Source organism: Gavialis gangeticus, unplaced genomic scaffold (genome assembly GCF_001723915.1).
Source record: "Gavialis gangeticus isolate Ggan-Ray unplaced genomic scaffold, GavGan_comp1, whole genome shotgun sequence".
Taxonomy (NCBI): domain Eukaryota; kingdom Metazoa; phylum Chordata; order Crocodylia; family Gavialidae; genus Gavialis; species Gavialis gangeticus.
The window spans coordinates 12,107,617-12,117,221 of record NW_017728992.1 but is presented as its reverse complement, the minus strand read 5'-3'; the positions used below and the strand labels follow the sequence as shown (position 1 = coordinate 12,117,221).

General features: G+C 44.0%; 1 protein-coding gene across 1 annotated transcript; it reads left to right on the top strand.

Moving 5' to 3' along the window:
* Window positions 1-1,704: 1,704 nt before the first annotated feature.
* Window positions 1,705-7,554, top strand: MED10 (mediator complex subunit 10). The gene is made up of 4 exons (XM_019520929.1): window positions 1,705-1,861; window positions 3,340-3,423; window positions 4,556-4,658; window positions 6,719-7,554. Exons 1-4 carry the CDS (start codon window positions 1,740-1,742, stop codon window positions 6,812-6,814), a joined length of 405 nt encoding a protein of 134 aa, XP_019376474.1. The 5' UTR covers window positions 1,705-1,739; the 3' UTR covers window positions 6,815-7,554.
* The last annotated feature ends 2,051 nt before the right edge of the window (window positions 7,555-9,605 follow it).

Sequence of the window (9,605 nt, the reverse complement as noted above, 5' to 3'; positions counted from 1 at the left end):
AGTCAGGCAACAGACCAAAATGATTTTCAGTGGGAGCACTAAGAACTTTAGTGTATGCCATGGGGATCAGAACCATCCCACATATACCTGTTAGAAGAATAATCAGCAAATGGACAAGTTTGGCACGGTTGGTATACTTGCCCTCAAATGCTCTGATAACATTTTGCACTTCTGCTAGTATAGACTTTGGGTGAATTAAGTGCACACAATTCTGCTTGTTGCTGCATATGGCAAAGAGCATCTCTGCCACGCAGCAGTTGTCCTTCTTCCTAAAAAGCTCGACACGTGGCTTCAGTTCTTCCCAATGGATCAGATCCTACTGACAGCTAGCTTGACTGAGTGCCAGCATGCAGTGCACAATTTTGTTATCTTCGGCAGCTGTTCTCCACAGCTGATAGGCTTGAATACTTGATGGAATGCTTCTCTGTGGCTCGGAGATAAGGAAAACCACATGTATGTCTCTCTTTAGGGAACCAGATGTTCCAAGTAAGGGTTTCTTTGGGTATATAGGAACCATATAGAAAAATAAACACAGAAAGCAAGAACTAAACAAGGCAAGCCACGTTTGTCCTGCAGCATCTTATATAGCCTGCTGTTTGTTCTTATCATCACTGATGTGATGCCAGTTCCAATGCTAACAAGGTTTTTAGCCACCAGATCTGATTTTTCAAATATCTAGGACTGCTGCTAACCCCCTTCCATTGGAGTGGGAGAAGCTCCATAACATCGAAGTCATTGCAGCCAGCTACTTGTGGGTCAGGTAACCAACTCCCAAGTCCTGAGACACCCTTACATCCGTGGATTCACTGGAGATCCGCTGAGTTTCTGGTTGCATAAATCACTTGTTACCTTCTTTCCAAAACCAGGTGCAAACAGCTCCATCCCAATGCCAGTGTGGTTTTGTACAGCACAGCATCCAGGCAAAGACCGCTTGCAGGCCACCGAGTAGCATCCATCAAACGCTCCCAGGTGGGAAGGAAGCAGTGCTGTACAATAAATGCTGCCACACATTGACACTGCACTCTTGCACGTAAGCTGGGCAACATGCAATGACCTCCTGCATTCGTTTGCTGTAGGCGGGCAGGTGCAAGGACACAAAGCAACCACGGACAGGCATTCGTTTGCTGTAGGTGGGCTGGCGTGGCTGCCCAAGACACTGATTCCTGTTTTTGGAAGCCCAAGGCCATGAGGTTTCCTGCTTGGTCCTTGTGGCCCAGCAGGAACTTGGAGGCAGACCCCAAAGCTGCTAAGCTGGCCCCTGCTGCCTCCTTCCCACAGGGGTGCTGTGGAGGGTGAAGCGTGGAGCTCTGCAGCTCGTCTGGCAGCCAGTGCCCACCCACCTGGTGCACCCTCAGTGGCAGTATATAATGCACTCCTGCAGGTTGGGGCCATGGATGCGAAGGGCAACGCACTCTGCAGGCAAGGCATAAGCCACCCCTCCGTGCTGATGCAGTGCGCATGCGCAGAGCCACCCCATAGGGATGAAACCTCCCCACCCGCCGCTCCCTTCGCGTTCAGCAGCGAGATGGAACACGCACGCCCCTCCCTAAGCCCCGGCCGCCGGGCACAATCCCCCTCTTACCCTGTCGCCGCGCGCATGCGCCCGAGTGGGCGGCACGACCCCATTCTATTGGCTCCCGGGGGAGAGTGGGCGGGGCTTCCCTCGTCACCGCCCACTCCTTTTCTCGCGCGGGAAGCGGAAGCAGTTCTTTGACCTGGAAGTACCGGTTCGAGCAGTGATGGCGGAGAAGTTCGACTCGCTGGAGGAGCACCTGGAGAAGTTTGTGGAGAACATCCGGCAGCTCGGTATCATCGTCAGCGACTTCCAGCCCAGCAGCCAGGCCGGCCTCAACCAGAAGCTGTGAGCGGCGTTTCCCCGCCCCGCCTCCCCGCCCCCCGCGTTCCGGTCTCCGAAGGGCGAATGCGTGCGCGGGGGTCACGTGACCCGGGAGACCCTGCCTGAGCCCGGGGGTGCGGCCGCCCCCAGGGGTGTCAATAGCGCCAGGCAAATAGGGGGATGGCGGGTCCATGTAGGTCTGGGGGTGTGGCCCTGCCCCTAGCTCGATCTCTGTGGTCCTGCTCTGGCATCTTTGAGCTCGTGGGGAGGGCGAGGGGCAGGAAAGAGCTCACCCTGCATTGCCCAGGGGTGCTGCGGGGTGCTGCACACTGTCAGTTCCGGTAGGCGTGCAGGTGGGATAAGCAGGATGGGCCTGGAGATCTTGCATAGGAATCCATCATGGTAGAAACGCTCTAACCTGCTGTGCTGGCCTGCGCTCTTTGCAGCAGCAGAGCTGCCCTGGTGTTTTTCTGTGTGAAAGTGAAGAGCTGGCAAGTTGTTGGGTAAATCTGGTATCTCATATTAGACCAATTTGTTGCCTATGTGCTTAGAGCTACAAGACTTAAGCAACATCCCTAAAATTCAAGAGCTGGCATCTTCTGAGGGGTGCTTTGAACCTGAAAAAGTTGAAAACCGCTGGTCTAGCTCTCCCTCTGAAGCAGAGGTTCCCAAATTTTTTTTTCTGTGTGCCCTCTTCTGGATTTACCAGCTGCCCCCATACTCCGACCAGCATACGTTTTATATTTTATAATCCCAACTATTTTTATAATGAAATTCAATCCACCATTACCGTTTATCTTGTGTACCTCCCTGGAGATGTCTTGTGTAGCCCCAGGGCTATGCGTACCACAGTTTGGGATCCCTGCTCTAAAGCATCTGTTGCCACTGGATACAGGGCTAGTGGAACCGCTGGTCTGACATAGTATGGCACTGATTATGCTCTTGGGAATGTCATTCCTGGCTGTAGATAATCTTCAAGGAGCCCTCTTAATCCCGTGGCTTGTTCCTGTAGTCTTCTAAAGCAAGCAACCAAAGAGCAGAGATCTGGGAAGTAGTACCTGGGAGGCCTGGCAGCCCGCTTCCTGCCGCTTGTCGCTCCTCCTGACCACTTGTTCCCATCTAGTGCCTTCCCCCCTCTTCCCCCTCACTGTACTGTGCACCACCCACCTTGCCTAAGCTCCCCTCAGTGCCTGCATCCCATCCCTTGCACTTTCCCGGTTGCCCCCTTCCCCTACACTCTTCCCTGCACTGCACTCCCTCCACTCCACACACCACCCCCCTACCTGCCACATGAGCCATGCTGGCCCTGTTCAGAGTCTCAGCAGCTGCTTTCATAGCCTGTTCTCAGATCTAAGATGAGGGTTTTTTTTCTTTCATGCTGAATTGTAAAGGGGGGGTAGGCTTATCATCTCAGACTCAATAAAAGACAGTGATAATGTTGTTTTTTTATTGTAATGCCAGTTTTATAGGCAATGAACTTATGTTTGATTCTCTATTCCTAGGAATTTTATGGTTACGGGACTGCAAGACATTGATAAATGTCGACAGCAGCTTCATGATATCAGTGTGCCTTTAGAAGTTTTTGAGTAAGTAACCTTGCCTCTGGAGAGGTAACAGCTAAACAGTATCAAACCATTAGATGGATACCAGGCTACTGTTATGCATTACTATTTTTTTTCACTGATGTTTGCCTAATTTTTTAATTTATCACAGAAACATTCCTGAAGAGTTTGAAGGAACACGGCTAAGACAAATCATTAATGTGTGTGTTCATTCTCAGATCTACTTTGTTACCTATATTTGTGGAAAACTGAGGCTGAGAGAGAGTGACTAATTTAGATATCTGATATATAGCTTTTCATCTAAACCTGATAGCATATGATTGCTGCAGAACTAGAACTGCATGTATATAAGGCTTAATGGCAGAGTTGTCTGATATGTATTACTGGACTTTTATATTAATTCTTCAATTGCATAATTCCAAATTTTCTTAGCTTGTCATTTGGTATTGCTAAGTAAATGTGCTTCAACTGGATACGTTCAAACTTGTTTATGTTGTAGTTTGTTTCTTAATAGTGTGAAGCTTTTTTCTGTTTTATTTACAATTTCAAAATATTTTTTGTGGTAATTCTAGCAGTTGTTTCCATAGAAAATAGCGGTGGGTGGGTATGTAGCTCTTTGAAAATATTATGCATATTGATTTAATTTTAAGGTTCTCACTCATTTCCTCTGTTTCCTTGCTCTGTAGCTGTCCAATTCTTCTCTGCTGCCAAACATTGTTCACCAAATGATTATTGGCTTTATTTACAGCAGTATTCTGTTTCCTGGGGTTAAGTCCTACTGCTGCTGTTGCTCTCTCCCTCTCTCTTTCCCTTCTTTTCCTTCCCATGTGGAAAGATCCAATTTAGATGTCTGTAGGAAATTGTCGTGGTGTACAGTGCTGGTTCCCAGTAGTTTCTCCAGACTGTCTGGATGTTTTCTAAAGTCACTAGAAATGAAGAACAAATACTGCATTACCAGCCCAGCTGCCTCTGGTTCATCAGCAAGTATGATTTCTTTCATGGTTTGGAAGTGCCTGCCTTTATATCGCACTTTACACAGATGAAGAAACAGATTGTACCCAGTGCTTTCTTTTACTTGTGTTCATTTTTGTTGTGTGTGGTAAAGTTGAATTCTGGCTTGTATGGGACACTAATGTAATATCTTTCTTGTTTCCAGGTACATCGATCAAGGCCGTAATCCACAGCTTTACACTAAAGAGTGTTTGGAGCGGGCTTTAGCTAAAAATGAACAAGTGAAAGGAAAAATTGACACAATGAAGGTAAGATTAAACCTTGTATTTTAAAACAATATCTGTCAGTATGGAAATAGAAGCCTTTCTTTCAAAAAAAAAGTCACTTCTATTTATAGGTCTTTTTTTACCTTTTTTTTTTTCACTTTATGTAGTTGTATCTCATCACATGGATGACACAGGACCTCCAGTCCTTATGTCTTTACTGATGCTAGCACAGTGTGTTTGCTTTTGACCTTTAAGTCTATGACAAAATTCTGAAGTCAAACTTCAGTTCTTAAAGCAACAGCGTGTTTGAAGAGACCGCATAAAGCGTAGATGTAGAATCATGTCCTTTGCCAAAAACACTTCTGAGATCTACTAAAAAAGGACTGTAAAAGAGCAAGAGAGATTACTGCTTGCAGTATTTCTTGGACAGTGAATGTAGTCCCTTAAATATAATAGTAGTGTGCACATTCACTGCAATACACTTTGGGGAGGAGGAGGGAGAATCATGAATGACCTCTCTAGATGTTGCTTTCTGCTATGTGGCATCTTTTCTTAATTTTTTACTGGAAGAATTAAATATCTCAATTCCCCACCTACATTACAAAGGGCACAGTTTTTAAAACCCATAACTGGAACTGCAGTTGGTTCCATGTTATTTCCCTTAAACTGGAGTGATGTTTTCCAGATCTTGTTTAGATTCATTGTACTTATACTACCAATGTGTGGTTTGTACGATGTATGACAAGACAGTGTGTAGATTTTTTCAGTTGGTAGAGTTTATTTATATGTTTTGTCTACCTTGAGTAGGTGAGACCATAACAGAGACTACTAAAAATGACTAAGTGCAAGTTAACCTTTCATTGAAAGAAACCATTTAAAATGTGTCTCTACTCTACAGTTTCTTTCACTTTAGTTTCTTTTATAATAAGGTTCTGGGCAAATTGTTGCATATACCATCTTTCAGCAGTAAATTCCTATGATTGTGGCATGTAGTTTAGCAAGATTCAGAGTGAGACCATGCATTTTTAAGAATAATGTGTATTTTGCTAGCTACCCAGAAGACTGCAGTTCATACTGCAGTATATAAATTGAAGTCAGGGCACTCTTTTTTTCTTTTCCCTCTCCTGGGAAAATGGTGAGTGCTTGTCTAAGTGCTTATACCTTTTAAACTGTTGGATGTGTGTTTTTTTTTTTTTAAAGAGAGGAGAAAAGAACCTATTTTTGCACAGAATACTAGACTAGGACCCATTTTATGCCATCATAACAACCTTAAGTTCAACTAAAGGAGGAGTGCATAGATTTGTAATGCTACTTGAACATGCTGTCCTCTGTTCATAACCAGCCATTGGAGATTACTGTCAGCTAGCACAAGTCCAGGAGTTCCTCTGCTGCTCTGACTGGTTTCAGGGCAAAGATCCTCTCCCCTATTTTTCCCTGTGGTGGTGAGGGATGGAAACCAGCTATACTAGGTACTTCCCTGGACAGAAAGAGTGCTAGCCAGGGGGCTCCCTTTACTCCTTTGAATCTTTGACATTGCGATAGTGGAGCAAAATAATGCAGTAATCAGAGCTATTTTTCTTTCCTGTTATAACTTTCTTTATTACATTCTTATACCTTACCTTACTTTGAGGTGCAAAATGTAACTAATGGATTAATTGCTGAGGTCTTGCAGCAGGAGAGAGGCAACAGTTGCAAGATCTGTTCCTTAGCTTGAAAGAGAAGCAATAGGAAATGTGGTGAAAGGTAGCGGAGGTAATTGTCTTTCACAAACTGAATGTATTTGCTCTGCACACTAGACCCTGGAGGGCCATGCTGGACCCAGCACAGCAGAGTTTGTTGAGATGTTGCTTGTTTTATAGTTGTTGGAAGATTGCTAGCACGCTTATAAATATAAGGTTCAAGACACTTTGAGTTGGCCCCTCAACAAATTGATGCCAGACTGTTACTGTGAATAATGGGTTTTGTACGATTCATTTCCCAACTTGAATACACGGGGGTCACTGGATGGCAAAGTAGCTAGTTTATGTTTGCAAATATTTGTGTTCATCCAGTATCTCTGTTGGACTGGCTTGCATAAATAGTAATTTTTTCTTTTTTTCTAGAAATTTAAAAGCTTATTAATTCAAGAACTGACAAAGGTCTTCCCAGAGGACATGGCCAAATACAAAGCTATTCGAGGTGAAGATCCTCCTACTTAAAAATTCAGCCTTCAGTAGGTTCTAAAATATTCTCTGTATTTTTATGGAATTGATATTTCCTGTTCTGACTGGAGGGAGAGGGAAGCAAAGCCCTCCTATCAAGTGTGCTAATAAATGTGAGAGTCAATGACTATGAAGGAGTTGATTACCACTTATTCTACTTCTGAAGCCATTAAATTATTCGTACATATTTCTATGTATCAAAATATTGCAATGGAAAGTGTGTTTTCCCCTGAAATATTTGGGAAGCATATATGTAACCTGGGAGCAGTGGTACAGTGTTTTCATTTCAAGAGCAAAGTTCCTTACTAGAACAGAATAGTGGATTTCAATTTCAGATGAGCTAGTGGTACAATGTGGTTTAATTAGCTGCTGAAAGAAGTGCATTTATTTATTCTTGATTATAACATAGGCTTTGGTCTGTTTCACACAAGGAAATAATAAATAAGAGCTGATGACTTAATTTTTTGACAACTGTAAAAGCAGCAATTTATCTTTTTGCCAAATTCTGCAAAACTCACTATCAAAGGCAGCGTTGGATTTATTGAACCACAATCACATATAGCCTCAAAAAAACTTGTCCTGTGGCCAGGGTGCCAGACCAAGGGAAAGAAATTTTTGTTAAGGCTAGCCTCAACAGCAGTGTGTCTATTTTGTACCATAATGTTTAGTGCATAAACCCTTTTTTTTCACTTTGTATTGCATTTTCTGTAGGTAAAACATTAAATTTAAACTTTGAAGTTGGTTGCGTGTAGTGTTTTTTTTATGTTTACCAGTATTGTAACTATTTAGTTCAAGCAAAAATGGTAGAAAAACGTGTGAATGTGAGTTAGTACATCCTTTTGTCTTGCAGTGGTCAAATTATTCTAGTACCTGCAAAAAGTCAGGTTTGAACAATTTCTATCAGAAAAAGCCTTAGTTCTTTCTTGGGCTTTGTTTCTTAAGTGGAAATGTTTTACTTTTTAATTTTCTTAAAGCAGGCAACTATATAGACTTTGGAAATGAATAATTTTGGGATTAATAGACTGTGCAGAAGTATTGATAGCCATGGTCATCTATAGATGTCCCTTTCAGTTGGACAGACAGAATTGGATCATCATGTGACAGTACTTCACATAAAGAAGGCAAACTTTAGATATGAAGTTTTTGGTCCTTTCCATTATGAAATTTTAGGGGTGCTCGGATGGTGCGAGACATCCGTTTATCTCATTCCCTTAATCTAACAGCTAAAGTGCACCAACATTGGTCTGTATATTGAGAGTTGGTTTCAGTTTGGCAGTTCAATAATTCAGCATTGCTTTAACAGCATTTACCAGCAGAGCTGCTAATTGGAGATGGGGCTGATAGTGCTGCCTATTATGTCTAAGACCCTGTTTTCAGTTGCTCATGACTTTGGCAGTCTTTAAGCATTTGTGCAGGGACTTTACATCCTAGATGTGGGTTAGATGATGCATCTTTTTTGTACAGTTCCAAATAAAAGAGTTCCAATTGAGAGGTTAAAGTGAATCATTTTGCCTATGCTAAAAGAATTGTGTTTTCTTTGAAATGTTTAAATATCCCTGTGCTCTGAAGCCAGGGATTTAAAATTTGGCAGGGACCTGACTTTTGCCTTTCTTCATGAGAGTCCAGATTTGGTCAACGTGCACTTAATGGAAAATTACAGTGCTGAGAGATTTGGGGCCAGGTCTAGTAAAGGACTGATATGCCTAAAATGGGACTTAGTTGGGATTTAGGGTAATCCAAATGTGCAGTCCAATCTTCCCTACTGCTCAGCTGCTGCACAACCCTGAAAACATCTTGGCTTTCAACCTGAAAGATTCTCAGGGGCCTAATGTTCTGTTCATGCTGTACATCTAAAAGCACAGCAGGCCTGATGGTGCTTAGCAGCCAGGAACCTTGGCCCTAGTGCAGTCTAAAGGCTGGTTATGGTTCTGCTGTATTTTCTGGCAATCCAGTAGCTGTTCTCAGAGCCCACCTAATGGGTGGTACCAGTCCCAAAGAAGGTAAGCCAAATGCAGGCCCCATATCGATGCAGAGGGGGTGGGTGTGGGGGGCACTGGGAAACATGGTAAGTGTGAGAGCCCAATTCAAGAGCAAGAGATGTGCATCAGCCTTTATGGCTAAGCTGTGAGCAAATAGGGCATAAGAGGTAGTGTGGTTGATCATAGATAGGGAATGGAATATGTGACTGACTGCAGTGTGAAGGTCAGGGACACAAATAGCCAGTAGAGGTGCACTGATATATTGATCCCATATTGTATCGGCACCTATATAAGGAAAAATGACATAATCAGTAATCGGTTTTTTTAGCTTATGTGGCCAATAAATGCCATGTGCATGCGCACAGCTGCAGCACAGCGTGGCAGCGTCGGGCTCATAAATCTGTTGTGGGGGAATGTGGAGGAGGCTAAGTGGGGCCCCTGGGGTGACGGAGGGAGTGGGGCAGGTGCTGCACAGCTAGGGCGGGGTGTGGGACAGAGCTGCGAACAGCTTATCCAGGGAAGCTGCCACTTGGATGAGCCATGACTGTTTCATGTCTCGCCCTGCCCTGACTATGTAGCACTTTCTCTATCCCCACTTCCTCCCTCACCATGAGGGCCTTGATCTGCCCCCCCCCATGTCCCTTCCCAACCACAGATTTACCAGCCAGATGCTGCTTTCCAGCTGCCGTGCCGTGTATCAGTACTCCGATTGGTTTCAGCCGATATAGCTCATTAAAAGTTGGCCCAAAAGTGGCCCAAAAAATCTTTATTGGTGTACCCCTAGTAGCCAGTCGTGATGGGGAAGGAGG

What these genes read in the sequence shown, in the direction of transcription:
- MED10 (XM_019520929.1), top strand. Translation starts at nt 1,740, where the DNA reads ATGGCGGAGAAGTTCGACTCGCTGGAGGAGCACCTGGAGAAGTTTGTG. An exon ending in GCCGGCCTCAACCAGAAGCT is followed by an intron (nt 1,862 to 3,339) that starts GTGAGCGGCGTT and finishes CTCTATTCCTAG; the next exon opens with GAATTTTATGGTTACGGGAC. An exon ending in GAAAAATTGACACAATGAAG is followed by an intron (nt 4,659 to 6,718) that starts GTAAGATTAAAC and finishes CTTTTTTTCTAG; the next exon opens with AAATTTAAAAGCTTATTAAT.